This window comes from Acomys minous (assembly GCF_964271855.1).
Source record: "Acomys minous genome assembly, chromosome: 18".
Lineage (NCBI taxonomy): Eukaryota > Metazoa > Chordata > Mammalia > Rodentia > Muridae > Acomys > Acomys minous.
The window spans coordinates 58,821,890-58,844,773 of NC_140501.1; the positions used below are offsets into that span (position 1 = coordinate 58,821,890).

Sequence of the window (22,884 nt, forward strand, 5' to 3'; positions counted from 1 at the left end):
TTCTTGTTATTTGTTAGTAATATTCAGACAAACTTCTTTTTATGGTTAATTTTGTTTTTATGTATATGTGTTTGTCTGTGGGAGTATGCACTGCAGATATGAAGGTGCCAGAGGAAGTCACAATAGGTTGTCGGATCCCCTGGAAGTGGAGTTCCAGGAGGATGAGCCTTTTAACTGGTCCTGGAAACTGATCACCTGGAAGAGCAGCATGTGCTCTTAACTGATAAACCATCTCTCCAGCCCTGACTAATATCTTTTAAATAAAAAAAAAATCACTCACATAGCATCTGAAATCCAAGTGTAGCCTTATCTACAAACCTGTGTTATATCCTGACACTTGGCAGCAAAGACCATATAAAATGTACTCAGAGCCTAATACCTCTATGAAAATAAAAGGTTGTATAATTCTGTCCCCTGAGCACCACAGCTATTACCACCTTAGTAGGGGCTGTGTGATACTGCTCTTGTTATAGAAAAAGGAGATGGGGCATGTGACTGATGCTTAGATGAGACTCCAGTTACTTCTTTATGTGTCTCCTTTCAGTCACATGTGATTCTGGCCACGCTGCACATGGTGGTGCCAGAATATAGAGTGTGGAAGGATAACAAAAAAAAAAAAAAAAAAAAAAAAGGGCGGTTCCATCAGCGTAGCTATCATCCAGATTCAGGGGAAACCATTTAGAGATGCAGCTTTTTGGAGTCACCCACATTTCATTTCTGTAGGACACCGTCGATCCGTGCTCCTATAAGCCCCAAACTTCATCAGTTCCCCTCACTAGATTTGGGTGAACTGTAACTTTTGTCTGTCATTGGTGCCTTATCTGAGGTGAGAAGACACCCTTCCCATCTCCTCAGCGAAAGTTGACACAGTAGTCTTATATGCGTATACAGATTTTTAAGTCCATTTTTAAAAGTCACCAGCTTATCATTGGGCTTATCATTATCTTTCCCCCCCTTTTCCTTTTCTTCAAGTCAGCATTGTCTTATCTCTCTTTAAAAATACATCACTGTTCCAGCCTGCAGGGTCTTCAATGGGTACCTGAGGAGGGGGCAGACAAGTGGGGGGACAGGAGACACAAAGAAATGAGGGCAAGTCTGGATTCTGATCAAGCCCCATTTCTTGAAAATTTTCACAGAGTTTTTATAGGCACTGGGGTATGGGTATTTGCGTAAGCGAGGGTTTCTATGGATACCTAATTCTGGAATGCTCCAGCAGGTGTCTACCTTTACAGCTGTTATAATCACAGAAGATGGAGAAATTCCAGAGAGAAAGGGAAGTTGTAAAAGATGTGGTTAGTCAGGAAAAAGTTCCTGGAACTGCTGCTGGAAGGGAACTGGCCTTTAATCTGATTTTACCAGTAGTCTTACTGGAAAAGCTAGTTTATAGCCAGAAAGGAGTAGCTATTACTATGAGCTTGGGGGGGGGGGTCTTAGAATGACCGTCCCCCACAATAAACCACAACAGGTGTCTAATGGTCGAACCACGACAGGGTCAGCTGGTTTCTGGTAAACGACAGACTGCTGGAGAAATAGGAACCTAGGCTCTGACAAGATGGCTGAACATTGGCCATATAGCCCGTCCCCGACACATCACTACACAAACGCTTAAAGTGCCATAAGTTAATGCTGTGGAGAGTATGCTCAGCGCTTAAAAACCATCTTCTTCAGCAGAGAAGCTGGAACTACTTGCAAGCTCAGGCCTGCTGACATTCTCTCAAAGGGGAAAGGGCTGAGGAGGGTCATGGGGCCCTGAGAGTCCAGCCAGTTCCTCCTGTACCTCCTGCTGTCCTTTGTCGTATGTTTCTGCCCATAGCTGCACACGGCCTCATGTGTCCAGAGGTGCTGGACTATACGATGTTTGGAAGGTTAACTGAAGGAGTGACCTCATCTATGCAACAATAGAGGGTCATGCAAACTGGAGTGAGACTCATTGATATAATGAGAAGGAGTTTTGGGGTCACCCCTGCAGGCATGTGGTATATACACATACATGCTATATGTATTTTACATATTTAATTATATAATTCGATAATAATTACAAATATATTTATATTTTAATACATTAAAAATAAATTAAAATCTAAGTTATGCGCAAAGTGGGTATAAAAACTCACCCAGCAGAACAAAGCAGCAAAACATTGTCAAAGAGCATTTATGGCCCAAAGAGACAACAGGAAATCCTCACAGTCAGGTTGTGACTGCAGGATTTATATTATGTTCCACATGGCCATGCTTCCTTTAATTAAATCTGTTAAGACAAACAATGCCACAGATGAGAATTGATGTTTAGTAAAATGCACTTTGCCTGATAGCTAAAGATGCTAAGAAAAGCAAATGTAGCAAAGAGGTATAGAATGTGAGGAATGTTTTTAAAAATCACTGTGACCAGAAAATTCATAGTAAAAAAGAACATTTTGTCATGGACATGAACATTTTCTTACACATTTCACAGATATGCTGAGAAGATGACCGGGGAAGACTAACAGCTAGACAGCTAGACATATCATACTGTAGATTGGCTGAAAAACATTAAAATGTTAAGATTTATTTCTACTACTTTCAATTTTGTGTGTGTGTGTGTGTGTGTGTGTGAGAGAGAGAGAGAGAGAGAGAGAGAGAGAGAGAGAGAGAGAGAGAGAGAGAGAGAGACAGACAGACAGACAGACAGACAGACAGACAGAGGGAGTTTGTGTGTGTGTGTTTGCAGGCACCAAAGGTATAGATACCCCTGGAACTAGAGGTGGCTGTGATCCACTGGCCATGGGTGCTGGCAACTTGAGTCCTCTACAAAGGCAGCAGGTGCTCTTTATTGATGGGCCATCTCTTCAACACCAGCATTCCACTTACAAAAGACAACTATATTACATCCTGTCATTAATAATTCTGTCAAGATTTTAAGCCTGAGACTAATAAAGATCTTATGTACAGGATTTAACCAGATAACCAAACCAAACCTAAAAAATTCACCAACACTTAAAGAATAAACCAATGATTTTTTTTTTCCGGTATTGGTCATATTTTCTTATTCAGGACCCTATAAGTACTAATTGATACTCCCAAAACACTGACTGATTCTAAATCTTTTAAAAGTAAATGGTAAATCACAGCATGTGTCAACAACATCATGGTTAGCACATTAAAACACGGTTCTAACATGCTTTGGGATCTGTGTCTTGGCTTTTCAAACCAGCACTGGCTATTTTCAAAGCTCTCCAAATGGCTGAAAAAGCTATACAGTGATCATGGCTGACTGATTTGGCTCCTGATGGTTCAGCCTCAGCCACAATTGTTTGTTTATGCCAGACACTTTGCTTTCACAAACCTTCTCTAGACGACTTCTAGATGCCCCTATAGCAATTTCCACTTAGACTGGAGGAGGAGGAAGCACTTATGGGTGGCCTACCAAGGGAAGGCCATGACTGGTCCTAAAGAGATGATCCTGTGACTGGTACAAGCACAGATGTGGGATGCTCTGTGATGGATGCTACATCCCTTCTTCTGCTATAGAAATGGGCTGTTCAGGTTCACTTGGCCCGTCAGCTGAGAGACGCCCTCTTGTGTTCTTTTCTGTTGTAATATTAGGCCTAGTAAAAGGTTTCTCACAACTTTCTTTCTTCCTTGTTTGTTTGTATGTTTGTTTATTTCAAGATAGGATCTTCCTGTGTAGCTCTGGCTGTCATGACACTCACTGTGTAGACCAGACTGGCTCTGAACTTACAGAGATCTGCCTGTCTCTGCATCCGAGTGCTGGAATTAAAGGCGTGCATTATTACACCCACTTTACATGTTTCTTTCTTTCTTTTTTTTTCCCCACATACTTTTAGCAATGGAAAAAAAAAAAAAGAAGCAATGTGACAATAGCATGGCTGTGGCAGCGAAACATCTGGGAAGCTGGCAGGTCAAGCCATAAAAGCAGCACAAAAAAATAGCTGACAGCCCAAGAAAGTAGCCAGGGTGAAGAAAAAAAAAAAGTAGAAGTAGACAGGACAGAGATCTGAGGCTAAAGACAGTCAGAAGGATGAACAGGGCAGGTTCTGGTCCCGGGAAGATGGGTCTTAGATGAGACAGGACACTGCATGAGAGGAGCTGTATGTAACACAGCTCACGTGCTGAGGAATCCCTGGAGTGAGGCCACCCTGGAGGCTACAATTCCATCTTGTACCACAGGCTAAGGTGGCCCTGTTCCTTGGGCCATCCCTGAACTGTAACAATTACACAGCTTAGGATGCCAGGACCCAGAGCCTGCAGTAGAGCCGCAACACTAATGGGTCCTGCCTGCTGTGGCCCTCGCTGATTATCAGACACTGAGGGCTACACAGGCTATCAAAGGCGACCGTCTCCCTGCTCACTCCAGGATTTCTACACATGTAGAGGAAAAGGACACAGCCGGATGGTTAGTAACACTTGTGTTTTAGTGTGAGAAGTGATTCTATTGCTCATTGGATTTATTCCAAAGAGTAGTTTAAAGCAGTGTAGCTTTAGTTGAAACAATTCTCCATTTGTAATTGCAGTGGATTCATTCCCTGGTACTGTAGGCATTTGTTAAAAATCAACCCTGTTGGGCTGGGGAGGTGATGGCTCAGCAGTTAAACGCACGTGCTGCACAAGTATGAGAAGTGGAATTCAGATCCCAGCCTCCACATCAAAGCCAGTTTCACACTGTAATTAGAAAATGGGACTTTTAGGGCTGGTGAGATGGCTCGGTGGGCAACGTGCTCGCAACAAAAATCTGACAACCCATGCTCAATCCTTAGAACCTCCACACATATCCTGTGCCACACTTTCGTGTATATATATGTACACACACACACTTTTTAAAAAGCTGTATGGGTGATTTGCCTGCATGTATGTGTAGCATGTGTGCACTTGGTTCCCAGGAAGGCCAGAATTAGATCCCCAGGGCCTGGAGTTACAGATGGTTGTGAGCTACCATGTGGGTGCTAGGAATCAAAACAGAGTCCTCTGGAAGAGCAGGCAGTGCTCTTAATCACTGAGCCATCTCTCCAGACCCAATAGTAAGCCTTTACTTTTCATTTAGTTTCTCATATGTGTGGCAATCTTTGTGCGGAGTGTGAGGATTAAAGACCCAAGCCACCAGGACTGGCTCTGTCTTTGTGCTCTGAGTGCCTACTGTTTCTCAAATGTATTGCTAATACAGTAAGGATGTTGAATTAACACATGACCCAGCATGGACATGTAAAGTAAATTTCTAATAAGGACGTCACTACTCAGAAACCAGTGTTGGTGTAACAGTAACACACACACACACACACACACACACACACACACACACTGCTCTGAAAGGCACATTACACTGTATAGCAGACAGCAAGACTCTCGCAGGAAAGCTTCTTACGTAATTTTACCGCAAGCCACTGTCGTAGGTCTCTCACCCTGTTCTTGTTTCTTGACAGTTATCATTCTCTCTCTCCCAAATTTTCTGTCAGCAGTGCTGACTGATGTCTGCTGTGCTTATCAGGTGACAAAGGACACTAAGTACCTTACCAGCGTTAAGGGGAAAGTACCGTTCCTTCCCTCGTTTCCAAGGATGACAAAAATGAAATACCATGAAGGCAGCTGTCTGATATTACAGAGGAGAAACAGTCGAGACAGATAAAGCCAGCCAGACTGACTCCAGAGTTTATGTTCTTATTAACCATTCCATATTGGCTTGCTTTTCCAAATCCACATTAAAGTTCCATTTATGGTAATAGGAGAGGCTAGAAAATCACTCTGCTTAAAAGCAAAACCTCAGGTAATGGAAATTATAAAAAATCAATGCTTCTACAAAGCATTAAATAGCTGGAAAGGCAGTGAGAAGTTATATATGGAAATATGAAGGGACGTATGCATCCATAGAGGTGAGCAGGACGCTGTCGCTGATACTGGCAGGTCAACTTACTATCTGTTTGGACACCCTCCCAGGATGCCCAGCTAAAAGCCCAGGTGCAGGGCCCACCTTAAGTGGGAATCCAGTGCAAGACCTACCTATGTAAAGCCACAGTCTGAAAGAAACGCAACCAATCCAGTGCCCCAGAGAAGGAAATCCAATCTGACAATGAGAGGGGGGGGGCACCTGTCTTAGAGACATTGTTGCTATAAAAAGAAATCCCAAATCCTTCAAGTTTACCAAAGTGAAGACATGAAGACTCAGGAGCCAGATGCTGGGTAGACACCTTCTAGCTCAGAGAGGCAGAGAAAGCACCCAGCTGACCTTCCGACTCAGCTTACATGTTGAAGGAAAAAGCCCTTCTTACCCAGCTCTATTCCTGTGACCTAAGTGTGTGTAGGGTCTTCTATAACTGGTCCTGGTGAGTAACCAAGAGAAAAGGCAACGGCTTTTTTTTTTTTTTTTTTTTTTTTTGCTTTAGCAGTTTATGGGACCTTTCTATCAACCCACAGATGGTGCGTTCATATGCTTGGACTACTTTAACGAAATACAATACAGCAGAGTAGTAAAAAAAAAAAAAAAATTACTTGGTGCTGTTTTGGCGTTTGAGAGACTAAGATGAAGGGGCCTGCAGACTGATTTCCTGCAACTGGCCTTATTCCTGCCTTTCAGAAAGCCCTTCACAAGGTGGAGAGCTTCTTAGGGCTTAGGGGTTACTAATCTCACCATATGCCAGACACCCCTTCTGGCATCATCTCACTCACCTCCCAAAGGGAAACGGTGGGGAACAGGACATGATCATTTTAAGTTATTTGGGAAGAAAATGGGGCTACACTATGAATTTGCAGGGTGCTCTAATTCTTTCTGTTTTGTTTTGTTTTGTTTTTTCGAGACAGGGTTTCTCTGGCTGTTCTGGAATTCTCTTTGTAGACCCAGCTGGCCTCAAACTCACAGCAATCCACCTGCCTCAGCCTCCCAAGTGCTGGGATGAAAGGCGTGCGTCACCACACCTGGCGAGGGTGCTCTACTGCGAACGTCATCATTTTAAGTATTTGGGAAGAGGACAAGGCTCTGTTATGAATTTGGAAGGTGCTCTAATTCAACCAACTGCAGGTCACAATGCCCGAGGGCAACACAAAAGAAGTGCTCAATTATGGGGGAGTAGTGAGAAAGGAAGTTCCCAGGATTTGTCATATAAAGGGCACTGAGTGCTAGACTTAGGGGGCCACTGGGCTTTTGTTCAAAGCACTACGATGGCAAAGACTGTGTGTGCTTTAGAATAAATCTGAAGGATTTGATGATGGGATCAGCTTCACTGAAGGAGACCCTGCAGGTAAGCAAAGCACTTGCTGGAATAACATCCAGTTCCTGACAGAGAATTAAAGGGTTACGTCATGATGGCAGTGCCTCCAGGCAGCCGCCAAGAAGCATTTTCTGGTGCCCATCTTGCTCCGGGTCCCCGTACATTCCAGCTTACTTAGATCCCACGTTTCTGTTCTTACACTTTCCACTTCGCAGTTCCTCTAGTAAACATAGCCCAGGCTGCGGGAAAGCCACGCGGCCACGAAGCAGCCATCAGGGACGGTCCCCAAGACTGTCACGCGTCCCACTCTCTGCCCTCTAGGACTTGTGGCACCGCGGCCTGACCTCAGACTCGGAGGCAGAAGAAACAGGCAGCGTCACGCGGCTCCGAAGAGCCCCTTCCCGTAGGCTGCGCACTTCGGAAGAACCAGATGGAGGGGCACTGGCCGGAAGCGTGTGTGAATTAGAACCCATGGATTTCCGGACCATAAATAAATAAATAAATATATATATATATATATATATATATATATATATATATATATATATATATATATATATATATATATATATATATGACACCTTCCTTTTTGTCGGGTGCAGTGACACCCAACGAAACCCAGACGCTCCCTAGGAGTAAATGTGACAACCAAGATCCTCCGCCGTTCTAGGGCTCTTTGCACAGTTTTTGACAGGTGGCCGGACTGAAGCAGCACTTGAAGTTCTTTATTCGGAGGGGGGGGAAAAAAAAATACAGCACAAACTATCGCGAGAACGTCCTGGCACTTCCGGGGCTTATCCCTTTAAGAGAGTAGGCGGGGTGCCCACCTTACTTCATCCTAGCCGCCTCGCTCTAGCACCGCCTCCACTCCGATCCCAGAGTCCCCTGCGCGGCGGGGACGCTTCCGGTTCGTTCGGAGCGCGGGCGGCATCGCGCATGCGTTCGCGCGTGGTTCCGCCCCCTCCGGCCTAGCGGCGGCTCTGCTTAGGGTTGAGCTTCCCGCCGGGTCCCCACTGGGCAGCAGCAATGTTGCACGTTCCTTCTTGGCAGTGAGGGGGACAGAAGCATCCCAGGCCTCTCCACCCTTGCCGTCGGCTTCGCGCCCAGGGCCGCCATGTCCACGGGGTTCTCCTTTGGGTCCGGGACTCTCGGCTCCACCACTGTGGCCCCGGGAGGGACCGGCACGGGCAGCGGATTCTCCTTCGGGACCAGCGCGTCTAGGTAAGGATGCTGACAAGCTGTCGGTGCCCCGGTGCTTCCCAGCGAGCCCCGCAGCGGGCCGGCGACGGTGGGGCTAGGGACCACAACCCCCCTGCGACCTCGGAGTGCGCCCCAGACCTGCGGGAATCGGCCTGGCATCCCGGCCTCGCCTTCGCGACGCTTCAATCTCAGATAGAATGGGTCTTGAATGAATGACAGCTTGTCGCTGGCTTTTAGGAATTAAAAAAAATAGGAAGTTTTTTTTTAAGTCCCTTCATTGTAATATTTACAGTTTTGAACGTTACGGTGCATTGAATTTATGGTTATTCTTGTCTCACGTGATTTTCAAGTCTTTGTGCCACAGGATCCAATCTTTTTAAGCGTTTACGGTGTTTATTAGTAGTAATTTTGTGCCATATGCAGATTAGTATAGCATCGTAAATTTTGTATTATAACGACCCACATTATCTTTTCCTTTCACTACAAGCTTAAGTAGTATATTTTTGCAGTTTTCGTAATATATTCAGGTAGTGGCACATGTATAGCTGGGGATTCCAGAAAGCCATTTCAGGGAAAGAGTTAATCTTTTGTAAAGAGTTCATAAAATTAGGAATTGTAAGCTGGGCGTGGTGGCGCACGCCTTTAATTCCGGCAATCGGGAGACAGAGGCAGGTGGATCGCTGTGAGTTCAAGGCCAGCCTGGTCTACAAAGTGAGTCCGGGACAGTCAAGGCTACACAGAGAAACCCTGTCTCAAAAAACCATAAAAAAATAAAATCAAATCAGGAATTGCGTACTCGAAAGGCAGGGCATCACCTGAAGCTTAACAAGAATGTGGTTACAGGAAAACTCGTTTTTTTTTTCCCAGCCCTCGTTAGATACTGCAAATCCAAAATAACAGTACCATCAGACTGCTCCAGTTAAATCATATTTTTGCGTTTACTTTCTCAGTTGTACCCTCTGTGTTATCTAGACACAAGCCACTGTATGCTATACTGTCTCTTTTTAAACTTTCACTTTGTTTTCTTGTCTGATTAATTGGTCTTAGGTTTGTCGGTTTTTATGGCATATCTCAGTTTTTTTTTTCCTTTAAAGATTTCATTTATTTTTATTTAACGTGTGTGGGTGTTTTGCCTGCACCTGTGCACCATGAGTGTGCAGAAGAGGGCATCAGACCGCGCAGCCTCCTCCACCCCCCTGGAGTTAAGGCTCACGGTGAGCTACCACGTTTTTAATATAAAAGGTGCGTGGGAGGTTGGGGAGCCGGACCTTGGTATGCTACAAGCTAAAGGACAGAGGCTATTGTAAGTCACCTGGTGTGGGTGTTGAGAACTGAAAAGCCTTACTTTGCCCTTAGCACTGACCCCCCCCCCAACACACACACATAGTTTTGATTATTGTCAATAATATGTGTTAAAAATACTTTTTGTTTGATGTCCTTGGGAGACCGACACAATAGAGTTCTCCTGCCTTTACCCATCCTAAGTTCTAGCTCTTTCCGAAGTTCCTTTGTCCTGTGACCACTCATTAGGCGTCATAACTCAAGCTGCCCCGTGGAAAGAGCATACGTTTCTATTGCTTAAACTGCAGCTTTCCCCTGTTGGGCTTCCAGTGCGTGCAGAAAGCTGCTTGGCTCTTCTGGCTGACTGTGGGGTTGATGGTTCCTGGACTTAAGGAGCTTGGCCTGTGGTTGTTACCAAACCTGGAACTGGTAGTAATAAATACGTAAGATGAGTACTAAGATTTTTCCATTGTGTTTTATGTGTTATGAACACTATTAATTTTCCTACATGATTTTTTGAGGTGTTAAACTGTTGAAACTTTTTGCTTATTTTCATAATTTTTCCACCTGTAGGTAGCAAACTTGGGCCGTTGAGGGTTGATATGAATAATTGATTTGAACGTCACATTCCCCTGTTTTTACCAGCTGTTCTTTATTCAGGTTTCCAGAAGCTCTGTAAAGAGTTTCGAAGCGTAGTCTTGACAGAGGACATGGTACTTACTGTAGCAGTAAAGTGTGAACCATTGTCAGTTACTTCAAAGGAGCAGCAGTCATCTTTGGGCATTTAAAGTATTCTAGTGTTAGGAGCAGAGTGTGTTTCTTGTTAAGATCATCCTGTGAGCTGACATCCTGACTGATTGCTGTAGGGTGTGCTTTCCCAGCCTGGTGGTCCTTGTTGATCATCCTGATTGCTGTAGGGTGTGCTTTCCCAGCCTGGTGGTCCTCGCTTTTGTAGCTAAGCAAGTGCTTACTGCTACACTGTGTCTCAAGCCACAGTTTTGCTTTTTAAATTTTGAGGTGTGGTCTCTAAGTGCCCAGACTGGCCTTGAACTCATGATGCTGCCCAACAGGCGGAGAAGTTCCGATTCCTTTGCCTTAGCCTCCCAAACAGCTAACAGGTTCAGGTTTGGTTCAGTAGTGTATTATTTAAGATTAACTTCATATTTGACTTGTTTTTAAGGTGAAAAGGAAGGTGTTTGAATTTGTCAGAGTATTTCTTTTAATGTCTTTTGGATTGTAAATATTATGAGAGAAAATTATCCTAAACAATTTTTTGTTTTTCCAAAGTAGACTTTTGTTGTTTTGTTTTGTTCTTTATAAACAAGCACACCTTCTGTGGGACTCAACTTTGGAACTCTTGGAAGCTCTACAGCCCCAGCATCTACATCTGCTTCTGCCAGTGGTTTTGGAACAGGACTGTTTGGAGCTAAGCCTGCCACGGGGTTCACTCTGGGAGGAGCAAGTACAGGTAAGGAGGATGGTCTGCTGTTGGCTCCTGGCTCCTGGCTTCTGCCTTCACTTAAGGAGCTGTGCGTGACTGGATTGGAGGACGGTGTGGGCAAAGGAGCAGCTCCAGGGAAGCACTTGAACACTGTTGTAAACATGAATCAGGAGGATTTTTGCAGTAGATTATATAAGGCAGTATTTATTTTTCTTTAGTAAAGATGCTTAAGGCAGTTTTGCCAATTTGCTTTAAAATTTGGCATTGAAACAGTTTTAGCAGAAGAAAGTGTATGCAGTTGTGGTCAATTTCTGGTACACATTTGAGCGACAGCTTTTCCCCCTAGTACTCTATAGCTTTAGTACTATATCCTTCAAATATCTTTTGTTCTTTACCTTTTATTCTCCGCCTGCAGAGCTTCTTGGTTTCAGTTGTTGCCTTTCATTGGCCGTTCAGTGTGTGTGGCACATTTCACAGGCGTGCCCGTGAAATGAGGTAATAGCAAGGGTACCGACCAGAAAGCTTACTGAGGTAGTTCTCAGTTCCAGGGCTTTGTTTGGAATAACATCTCCCTCCCTCACTCTGCACCTGGCCTTAACTTAGTTATAGGTAATCCACTCTGTTTACTTCTTAATCAAGTTATACATAGCCTATTTTATAAAAACCTGTGCCCTAGGAATGCTGCTTGTGTTCGTTGCTATAATACACATAGCAGTCTTAGCAGAAGCGCGTTGTTCTCTGAGGGTAGAATAAGGAAGGAGACCATCTTCATTGATCATTCAGTTTCATCTGTCTTTTTTTTTTTTTTTTTTTTTTTTTTTTTTGAGACAGGGTTTCTCTGTGTTGGTCTTGGCTGTCCTGGACTCACTGTGTAGACCAGGCTGGCCTCAAACTCACAGCGATCCGCCTGCCTCTGCCTCCTGAGTGCTGGGATTAAAGGCGTGTGCCACCACTGCCCGGCACCAAACTCTGGTTTTCTAATAAAATGAGTGGTTTTGCCCCTCACATGTAATAGTTCTGAGTAGGGGAAACAAGAATAATTATAGAGAACTTTGTATGGATTCTACATAATTGTTCTTCACAAACCTTTTCAGTATTAGGGCATATAAAAAAAACCTGAATGCTTCTGCATCGTGCCTTGGTAAAGTACAGATGTATTTTAAATGTAGATGGTTTTTGATGTGGAATTATGTTTCATTACATTTTCAGTTATATGACTCTCTAGTGGAAAAAGCACCAGACTTCATGACAGTCTTAGAATTAAGCCCTGTTTGTATCTCTGAAAAGTTGTGAAGTGTTAACAGTCCTGTTACATACCTTGGAGCAGAACTTTCAGTTACCTAAAACCTTACAGCAGTATGAGGCTGAGGCATAGCTCAGTGGAAGAGCACTGCCTTTGTGTGTGAGCTTTCATCCTTGCTGCTGCCATGTTTTTCAAGGCAGTATCCTGCGAAGGTTTTAGATATTTGTCCACCTTGAAGACATAATAGTTTCTTAGTGGTGAGCCTGAGGGACTGTGGCCAACTAGAGCGCAGCCTCCCTTCAGCCTGCGTAGCAGTATAGTGGTGGCAGTAAAACAGAGTGAAGGATGGAAAGCCCAGTGTGGCGGTGCGTGCCTGGGTGTGTGGCTTCTCAGTGACTCCTGGGATAACTAGTGAGACTGTTTCCAGAAAGGGGTGTGTGTGTGTGTGTGTGTGTGTGTGTGTGTGTGTGTGTCTGAGAGAGAGAGAGAGAGAGAGAGAGAGAGAGAGAGAGAGAGAGAGAAGTCTTGTGTTGACTGGCAGACTTTACTAGGATGTTGCTTACCTGTTACTAGGATGTTGCTTACCTGTTAACTAACAGAGTTTTGACAAGGCTGGCAGTGAGGTAAGCAGTTTTCTTGTTCTCTGAGGCTATACAACCGATCCACACATAGAGCACTGTGCTTGTGATGAACTTCTGGCTCTGCTCAGGACAATGCAGAAGCACACTTTCTGGCTTTTTTTCAGTAACTCAAGAAGACCAAATGTGGGCTGTTTCTTAATTTAGTGTTATTTGAGCAGTTAGTGCTTCCGAACTGTGTAGCCCACATATACATCATGCCTTGAACAGTCGGTGCTAACTTGAATTTGCAGTGGTGAACATGGTGCTAAGAATTGGTGGCAAGAGCCATTAAGTGCAGGGGCAAAGCATTCACGAGCTGACGTGGGGCACAGGCAAGCACAGCAACATGTTTTCGTGTCTGATACTGTGCTAATAGAGGAAGGGCAGTATGGGAGACAGGAAAAGGAGAATAGGCTTGTCTGCAGAGAGGAACTATTTTGGACAAAGGAGTCAAAAGTACAGTCTCAATCATAAAGGATCTAAAGGAATGTCAAATAATTGTTCTTGGAGCTTAGGATTCAGAAGTGGAAATAGAAGGGAGAATTAATATTTGAAGAGCAGGTTGAGACCACATAAGAATGGGCAGTATTCTAAATTGCTGGACAAGCCTGAGATCCTTATGGTGGCTAGAGCTACCAGGTGTTTAGAACACTGCCCACTTAGCTCTTGCTGTTTTCAATTAGGTTAGCTGTGGTCACTGGTACTTGGCTCCCTACTTGGGACTTACAGGGCTGGACCCACTGACATTGCTTCATGGTGAGGAGGGAAGGCTCACTCACACTGGCCTGCTCTCCCTGAGAGAATAGAAACAGTGTGCACTTGCTGTGGAGGAGGAGCTGGTTTTCAGTGCTGCTTCTGTAGAAACCCTCACTCATGCTTCTTTGAGTCTCCCCAGCTAAACCCACTGACCAATTATTTCTTTCAGGTGTTTGTATTTTGTTGTTGTTTTTCTTCAGACTGGGTTGAATAGCACTTAGTCTTGACTCCTAAAGAAAAGTTAATGCCAACCAAGCTACTGTTAAAGTAACTGCGATAATGCTAAGAATAGATGAGAAATTGGAAGAGACTGGCACATTAAAAGGTTGTTAGAGGTGGCCTAAAGTAAAGTTTTTGAGGGTGCCAGTAATCCAGCAATATTTCAGAAATAGAATTAATAAGATTTTTGAACTAATACAAAGAATGGGAAAAGTATCAAGGTTTCTGCCTTGAGTGGCTAAATTGACTGAGGCGAGGGCCCTAGCAAGGTTTTGTTTTGTGGTATAATTCATGAGTCAAAGGGACATCAAGGTTCACCAACTAGAGGGGATTGGGGGAGGCATAGATTTAGACTCATGGTGGTGCATGCCTGCCTTCTTAGCTCGGGGGAGGCTAAAGCGGTGAGATTTCCCAGGCTACTTCCTCAGTAAAGCAAAGAAGCTGGTGGCAGCTAGATTCATGTTCCTGTAGTGGGAATGATGGAAGTGGAGAGGTCAGTGGGGGAAGCAGCAAGAGAACCCTGGGGTTCACTTAAGGCCTCAACAGAGGCAGGAGATCTACAGACAGGGACAGGAAAGGAGGAGTAGGAAGAGATGCTCACAGAGATGGAGACCACGAGGAGGAGGATTTTCAGAGTACAGAATGGTGCCTCTTTTTATAGTCTGAGACAGGAGGGGACTGTTTTTCTGTTGAGCACAAAGGCAGTGAAGGGACTATTGCTCAGAGTGCTATTGCAGGCACATCTGGGGATGGAATTGAAATTGATCAAAATAGTACAGTTTTTCCATTCTAAGACATGGTCCCACTGTCACTCTGGCTGTCCTGGAAATCATTATATAGACCAGGCTGGCCTAGAACTCTGAGATCTGCCTGGCTCTGCCTCCTGAGTGCTGGGGTCAAAGGTGTGAGCTACCACACCCATCTAGCACAAAGGACCATCTTTTTTATATTCACCATGTTCAGCCCCAAGTTGTATCTCTTTATCCTACTTCTTGTGATAGAGAAAGGGATCACAGACACAAAATACTAACTAAACCCAGCATAATACCTAGATGATTACAATAAGTGAGGGTTTCTGTTTGTTTGTTTGTTTGTTTGTTTGTTACACAGGAACACCAGCTACTACGTCTGCATCGACAACAGGCTTCAGTTTAGGATTCAGTAAGCCTGCAGCATCAGCCACGCCATTTGCCCTGCCTGTCACTTCTACCTCAGCTAGTGGCCTCACGCTCTCTTCTGCTCTGACATCAACCCCAGCAGGTGAGACAGAATGGGCAGAAAATTGAATTTGATGGTTACATTAAACTTTTACTTTTTCTTTTTCCCCGAGATAGGGTTTCTTTATGTAGCCCAGGCTGTCCTGGAACTTGATCTGTGGACCAGGCTGTCCTCGAACTTGCCTGCCTCTGCCTCCCAAGTGCTGGGATTACGGGTGTGCACCACTACTGCCTGGCTTAAATTTTATCCAGTAAGAGAACATGAGTAGCCATTTATATTAACCAGCACTGGGCTGGGGAGGTGCTTCAGTGGGCAGAGTGCTGTATAAGCATTTAATTTAAAAGTTAAAGTGCTTTGGGAAATGTATTTGTTAGTTAGCAGTTCTGTCCTACTGAATTATTGGCTTTTCAGAGCTAGGTTTAGTAGTCCACATCTGTGCTTTGGGAGGGTGACACAGGACAATCTTGAGTTCGAGGCAGGGCTTGGCTATTTAACAAGACTTGATCTGGAAAAAAGAAGTTAGTATTAGCCATTAAAGCAATTGTGGCCATCTTGAAGTACTCCGCTCAGAATAAAGAGAATCAGGGTGAAGTGCAGGGATGTTTTTATTTTTATTTTTTGTTTTCAAGAGACTGTTTATGGCAGGAAGTATAAAGACATTACCTGGTTCAGGACTCATTTGCTTTTAAAGGCATAATTGTTGCCTAGGATTATAAACTATATTGTTGTCTAGAATTAGTTATTGGGTACCATTATAAAAGTGCCCAAAGCTATTTTGTTGAGTGAGAGGGGCTTACTAGTTTCTGCCATAAAACTACAATTACTCTTTATTCTGAGTATTTCTAACATTTTCTTGAGCAAGTGGTTTCCCCAGAGATTCATATGTGTCGATGGGATTCTGTTTTTGAAAATATACTCCTATTTTCCTGTGGTGTTTTCAAGTGCTATTTCTGTGTGAAGCCTTATTCATCTCTCTCTTTCTCACTTTCAGCATCCACGGGATTTTCTTTAAATAACTTGGGAACAACACCAGCCACAACTACAACAGCATCAACAGGGCTTTCTTTAGGGGGAGCCTTAGCTGGTTTGGGAGGTTCACTTTTCCAGAGTGCAAACACAGCAACATCAGGTAATTGATAGTAGTTCTTTTCCAGAATAGTAAATATTTGTATTTTAATTTCCTTTATTTTCAAAAAGCTCCCACAGAAATTTGTCTTTTAAATAAATGTCAATTAAGTCGTGTTGGGCAGGGGATATGGGTCAGTGGTGAAACTTGCTTAGTGAGTTATAAGGGAGTTTATATCCTAACTTCATGTATTATAGATAGCTAAACCTGGCTTCTAAGTATGCTTCTTATCCTAGTAGTCAGGAGAGGTTAATTTTGAGAGTAAGGCTTTCTGTTATTTGAAGACATCGTAGAGTTATTTCATGTGGGAGTGTAACTCAGGAATTTCTGGCTAATGGTTCACCAATTAGGAGAAGTTGATCTATATATTTAAATGTAGAAATCATAGTAATCTTAGGCCCTACTTAATAGCTTTTCCTTTGATTGTATAATATGGTGAAAAAGCATTGCCTAAAGCTTTCTGCCAAAGAACCTAGTACTTTTTTTGTCTTCTCTTAAGAGAATGGAAAAGGTCCAGGCAATTGAAAAGGTAGAAAAGGAGTGGGCCAGGGTAACCTGCAGAAATCTATAGTGTTCACATTTGCCTTACAGTTTCATTACTAACTTTTGCCGTTCTCTAGTTTGTATTTACTCAGGGTGCCTACCAGTGACCAGACACACAGCGGGTGCGGCATGGCTTCTTGTAGCACACGCATATGAGCATTGCTCACACAGATTCATAGAAAATCAAAGTGAAACACAATAAAAAGGAGAGGCAGGAGGTCATTTACAACTTCCTAGTGCTCTGAGTTTGCGTTTCCTATTGCTGTAGCCAGATACCCAATAGAAGCACCTGGAGCTCTGCTAGGGAGTTCAGCAGAGGTTAAGGCACAGCCGCTGGGGCAGTGCTACCTGTGGCGGCAGGAGTGGGCGTCTTCCTGGCTTGTTCCCGTCACCACAGGGTCAGGAAGCAGGAGATTCTTGGCCACATCTGCAGCACTTTTTGGACTGTGGACACAGTGCTCAGTGCTCGCTTTATGCCTGTGCCGTTAACTTTAAAAGTTACAGGTGGAGTATCACGTTCGTGAAGTGCTTGGAGCCAGAACTGTTCCATGTACTGGCACATTTCAGACTGTGGCTGGGGTTATCCAGCATAACTATTCTTTTAGTCATTGCCACGATTTAAATCTTGTTTTTGTTACCACATCACATTTTCTCTGCTTTTAAAACAGGTAGTGTCTTGTCTAAACAGCATTGGTCTGTGGGAAAACAGGTCTGTCAACACAAAATCAGGGTGGCTTGTAAATACAGTTAGGATGACTAACTAGTCCGTTTGAGCCTTTTTGACAGTGAGGTGAGATTTAAATAAGTAAAGAAAGGTTATTTACTCTTTAAGCAAGTTTTTCTCTTCAAAGAATAACTTGGGGATATGCAGTTAATATTTAACATTTAAGGTATATCACTCTTACATTTTACAAATTTACACTAGATTATCTTACAATTGTACAATTCTAAAATATCAAACAGCCATATGTATTTACCTGAAAATATATGAAGTAGATTTTATTGAAAAAGTTTTAAAAATAAATAAAAACAAAATGTTTATATCAAATTAGATATAGTTGGGCCCTTTAATAATGAAAGATCCCAACTTCTAAATATATCATTAAATCCAATAAGAATATCAATATTTACCCAAAGTATGCTCTAGATTGTTTTGTGTTATCTTCCTAAAACAAATAGGAAGAAAAATCTATGGTCTTAAAGTATTGAGTGCTTTGGTCAGTAAGGGGAGTTCTTTTAAAGTTAGGAAAGTTGATAAATGGTGTTTGGTTCATTTACAGGTCTCGGACAAAATGCCTTAAGCTTGTCTTTGGGATCTGCAGCACCTACTTCAACTGCAGGCAATGAAGGCCTTGGTGGTATAGATTTTAGTACCTCATCAGATAAAAAGAGTAAGTAATGTTACTCCTGTTTCGTGATGTAACAGCATTGCTAAGATGCTTACAGGGCACTCAAAATTCCTGCCTGAAGGATCACTAAGATTCGTTAGTATGGTACCTTTAAGTTTGTTTGCATTATCAGTATTTCACACATGCGTGCACACATAAACTCATGACTTTTGTAAATAACTTAAATAATATATGTATATATAAGTATATATCTTCCTTAGCTATGTTAATGTATATATTAATGCTTATTTGTAAATCAGGACAATTATCTGTATATTTTGTAATGTATTCTTAGTTAACATTGGGAATATTTGTGTCAGTAATTTATTTCGTTGGGATCTTCACTCTGAAGATAGGAGTAACAGAAATGCTCAACTTTGTTTCCCTTCTGTTCCCCATTGCCCTGTGTTTATACTGTGAGCTAAAGGAGAGCAGAGCTTATGTGTAGAAGTACTCACGATCACACGTACCCCCTCACAGATGCCCTAATTGGTGATGTGTGTCACGATCACACGTACCCCCTCACAGATGCCCTAATTGGTGATGTGTGTCACGATCACATGTACCCCCTCACAGATCCCCTAATTGGTGATGTGTGTCACGATCACACGTACCCCCTCACAGATCCCCTAATTGGTGATGTGTGTCACGATCACACGTACCCCCTCACAGATCCCCTAATTGGTGATGTGTGTCAGGATCACACGTACCCCCTCACAGATCCCCTAATTGGTGATGTGTGTCATGATCACACGTACCCCCTCACAGATCCCCTAGTTGGTGATGTGTGTCACGATCACATGTACCCCCTCACAGATGCCCTAGTTGGTGATGTGTGTCACGATCACACGTACCCCCTCACAGATGCCCTAGTTGGTGATGTGTGTCACGATCACATGTACCCCCTCACAGATCCCCAATTGGTGATGTGTGTCAGGATTCTTTTGTTAAATCATAAGATCCCCGCCTTCTCTGTTATATGCACATTTGTGTGTATTGGGGATGTAAGTGTTCAGAGTCCAGAGAAAGGGTCAGATTCCCTGGAGCTGGAGTCCTGGGCGGTTGTGAACCTCTGACAGGGGTACTTGTAGCATAACTAGGTTCTGTGCAAGAGCAGTCCGTGCTCTTAGCCACTTGTACTGGTTGTTTTGTCAACCTCACACAACCTCAAGTAATTGTAGAAGAAGGAACCTCAATTGAGAAGACGCCCCACTAGATTGGCCCATGGGCAAAGTCTGCAGTGCATTTTCTTGGTTGATGATTGATTGGGAGGACCCAGCTCACTAAGAGCGGTGCCACCAGTGGGCTGGTGGTCCTGTGTTCTCTAAACCCTTTCAGTCCATTGTTGGTCAGGGTGTTTTATCACAGCAATAGAAGCCTCACTGAGGCACCACTGATCCATCTCTTGAGCCTCAGAATGTCTCTTTTTAGCTCGTAACTATGCCAGGTAGCTCTGGGCCTATATCCATGAGCTTTATTTAGCCAGATGGAGGGAAAGTAGTGGGAAATAAGGGAGGAGCAGCATGGAATGAAGCTTCTCCTACTGTAGAGTTAAGAGGTCAGTGTAGGGCGCAGGTGTCAGATGCCACAGGTTATTAATGGCTTTTATACCATGGTGAATTTTGTAATTAAGCTGAAAGGTTTTAATGAGATTTAAGTTATTTTTTAATAATAAGATTTATTTATTTAATGTATATGAGTACTCTATGTAAACCTGCAGGCCAGAAGAGGGTATCAGATCACATTTTTATGGTTGTGAGCCACCATCTGGCTCACCATCTTCCAGAGCCACCTCTGGAAGAACAAGTGGCATTCTTAACCTCTGAGCCATCTCTCCAGCCCCTAGTTTTAAGATTTAAGTACATTTCTTACTGTTCTTCATAGCCAAAAGGTAGACCAAGCTAGGTGTTCATCGGGAGACAAATGGTTATAAAGAAATGGTGGTATATTCACAGAGTGGTTGGGTTCAGCATGAAATGACAATGGATGGTCTCGGAGAACATTGCGCTAAGCAGATAACCCAAATATCACTTGTTTTTCTCCCGCCTGCTTCCCCTCTTGTGTGTAGGCGGGGGTAAAAGGAGAAGGGACTAGGTCTAAAGGAATAGGGGAGCAAAGCCAAAAGAGAATGGGATGGTTGTGCCAGGAAGCAGGAGTGGGAAGTATTTGAGGGGAAGAAGGGAACCAGCAACACAAGAGGTGGGGACGGGCAATTAGAGCAAATAGTGATGTGTGTGTGGAAAAATTAAAAGGGGGAAGTGGAAGGTAAAAAAACAAAACATTTAGATGGCTTGTGTGGAAAAATGTACAGATCACAGGAGTAAGCAGTCCACAAATGGAGAAAACATACTTACCTAATGGACATTTGAAGAAAGTGTTTGACCTCACGGCTACTATAAGAAATAGAAGTCGAATGGTAGTGTGTTGGCATTTTAAGTGACCTCCGTTGTGGAGGGTTTGATGCTGTCTGCTGTGGCGGATGGGAAGGTCCGTGGAGATGGTTGTCTTAGGATGGAGAATAGTTTATGGATAGTTAGGTTGGAGAAGTTAGGATATCGATGCTGGGGATGGTGGTATTTAAGTTTCTAGAGTTAAACTGGTAGTCAGGGACATAAACTATCCACAAAAGAAACTTCTTTAAAAAGTTGCTTCTTGAGTTTGAGACCAGCCTTGTCTACAAGCCAGGGCTCTGCTACACAAAGAAATCCTCTTTCTCTCTCTCGCTGTCTCTTAAAAAGAAAAAAAACCCAAAAGGTTGTTTCTTCTTGAAGGAAGTAGGTGCAGCTGAGCTTGTAATATGTCTGCTTGGTATCAGATCTCCATCATGACTCCATGTTTTCCTTAAGTTCAGGACAGGGCATCACATACTTGTGTTTGTATTAAAGTTTTGTTAACTTAGAACTTGGTGTATGTTAATGTGTTGTTAAATGACCTATTTTTACATGAAGCTTTTGAATTTTCTAGGTGATAAAACAGGAACAAGGCCAGAGTAAGTTTATAATTTAACTTTAAAATATTTAATTACATTTTATTTACTAAATTGTTGGTAGATTATATAGATAGAAGTAAATTATAACCAGGTATAGATTTAGAAGGCAAAAAATTAGTGTTTGCTAAAAATGATAATTATGTTCTGGAAACCTTCTGAAGTGTCAAATTACTGATTACTAATCAACATTTTCTTGAGGAAATTTTCTTTAGGAAAAGGTGGTTGACACTTCCCAAGTAATACAAATACTTTACCTTTAGCCTCCTCAGTGCTGAGTATTGGCCCAGGGCTCTGTGTCTGCTCAGCGCGAGCTCTTCAGGTTCCCATGCACAGATCACTGCCCCAGTACCATTTCCTCCCTGGTGTCTTCAGCCAGGGTAATAGCTCCCATTGCATCCTATGCATGCTTGGAATACGATCAGTTCTTTTTACTTGACCCTCACCACCATCATTTGTGTTGCCAGTTACCTGCTTAGTCTGTGTTTTGTTACATGAGTCATTTGTAAAGAGGGAGTCAGGTTCACTCCTCACAAGCATGTATTGCTTTAACCTATACCGTTGAGCATCCACGAAACCTGAAGTGTTTCAGAGTTTGGATATTTATTAACAAGTGAACATATCTAACCCAAAATCGAAAGGTAAACGCTTCGAATGAAGGATCTGAGAGACTGGGAGTTCTAGCCAACATTGTGAAATGACTTTCGGCAGCATGACAAGTTTTAATTACTGTTTGTTATTTATAATTATATCAATAGGCTGTATTTTTCCATTTGAGTGAAGGTTATAAAATACTAAATTGTGTTGAATATCTCATGAAAAAAATGTAGGCTTTCTTTAATATTTTAATGTTTTTAATTGCATGTCGATCATAGAATCTTTGAATCAGAAGAAATTTGGCTCAACATCTCTTACAATCTAGTATGTTCTGCTTTCCCCCCCCCAGACATTTAAATAATTTTAAGAATATTTATGATAAACACAAATATTGGTGTCAAATAAATTGCTAGAATTATTTTCAAGTCAGGAAAATATATAGAGACTGGACTAAAATATAAGTAGAGAGCATTGTTGTATTCTCACTTCTTTACATAGAAAAAGAAAATTCATTTGTCAGTTCTTAGACTCTGTGTAGTATTAATGCGTTTGCATGGCATTAATGCAGGTGTGGCTTTTTCCTCAGGGATAGTAAAGCTCTAAAAGACGAGAATCTGCCTCCTGTCATCTGTCAGGATGTTGAAAATCTCCAGTAAGTAAATAACACTTGAAAATTCTTTGCTACACTTTAGGGGGACCATCTTTCTTCTAAATATTTTATGGATGGGGGCTTCCCATATCAATCATTAGTCAGACTGGCTTGTTGACAGGCCAGTCTGATGGAGGCAATTCTTCAATTATTTTTCCTCTTTCCAAGTGTCTCTAGTTTATGTCAAGTTGACAAAAGTTAGCATGCACACACACGAAAAGTGGAGAAAAAATTTAATCAGAAAAGTAAGAATAAAAATTTGTAAGTATTAGCTGGGCACCATGGTGCACACCTATAATCCCAGCACTCAGGAGGCAGTTCGAGGCTAGCCTGGTCTACAAAGTGAGTCCAGGACAGCTAGGCCTACACAGAGAAACCCTGTCTTGAAAAACCAAAAAGAAAGAAAGAAGGAAAAAAAAGTGAA

General features: G+C 42.8%; 1 protein-coding gene and 1 long non-coding RNA gene across 3 annotated transcripts in view; one reads left to right on the forward strand and one right to left on the reverse strand.

Annotated features, from left to right (window-relative positions):
* Positions 1-950: 950 nt before the first annotated feature.
* On the reverse strand, positions 951-7,693 carry LOC311589317. Its single transcript, XR_014776499.1, has 3 exons — positions 7,393-7,693; positions 2,115-2,248; positions 951-1,039 (listed from the first exon to the last, which is right to left on the reverse strand). It is a non-coding gene; the product is annotated as an uncharacterized lncRNA (long non-coding RNA).
* A 403-nt stretch (positions 7,694-8,096) lies between these two features.
* Positions 8,097-22,884, forward strand: part of NUP58 (nucleoporin 58) — a 57,858-nt gene continuing 43,070 nt past the window's right edge. The window contains exons 1-7 of one of the 2 annotated variants that reach the window (XM_084767116.1): positions 8,097-8,414; positions 11,000-11,142; positions 15,064-15,213; positions 16,163-16,300; positions 18,121-18,231; positions 21,193-21,217; positions 22,398-22,463. In XM_084767116.1, coding sequence (XP_084623242.1) covers positions 8,308-8,414; positions 11,000-11,142; positions 15,064-15,213; positions 16,163-16,300; positions 18,121-18,231; positions 21,193-21,217; positions 22,398-22,463 — 740 coding nt within the window. In that variant the 5' untranslated portion in view covers positions 8,097-8,307. The remainder of the gene's footprint in view (positions 8,415-10,999; positions 11,143-15,063; positions 15,214-16,162; positions 16,301-18,120; positions 18,232-21,192; positions 21,218-22,397; positions 22,464-22,884) is intronic. The other variant, XM_084767115.1, reaches the window with a different exon arrangement.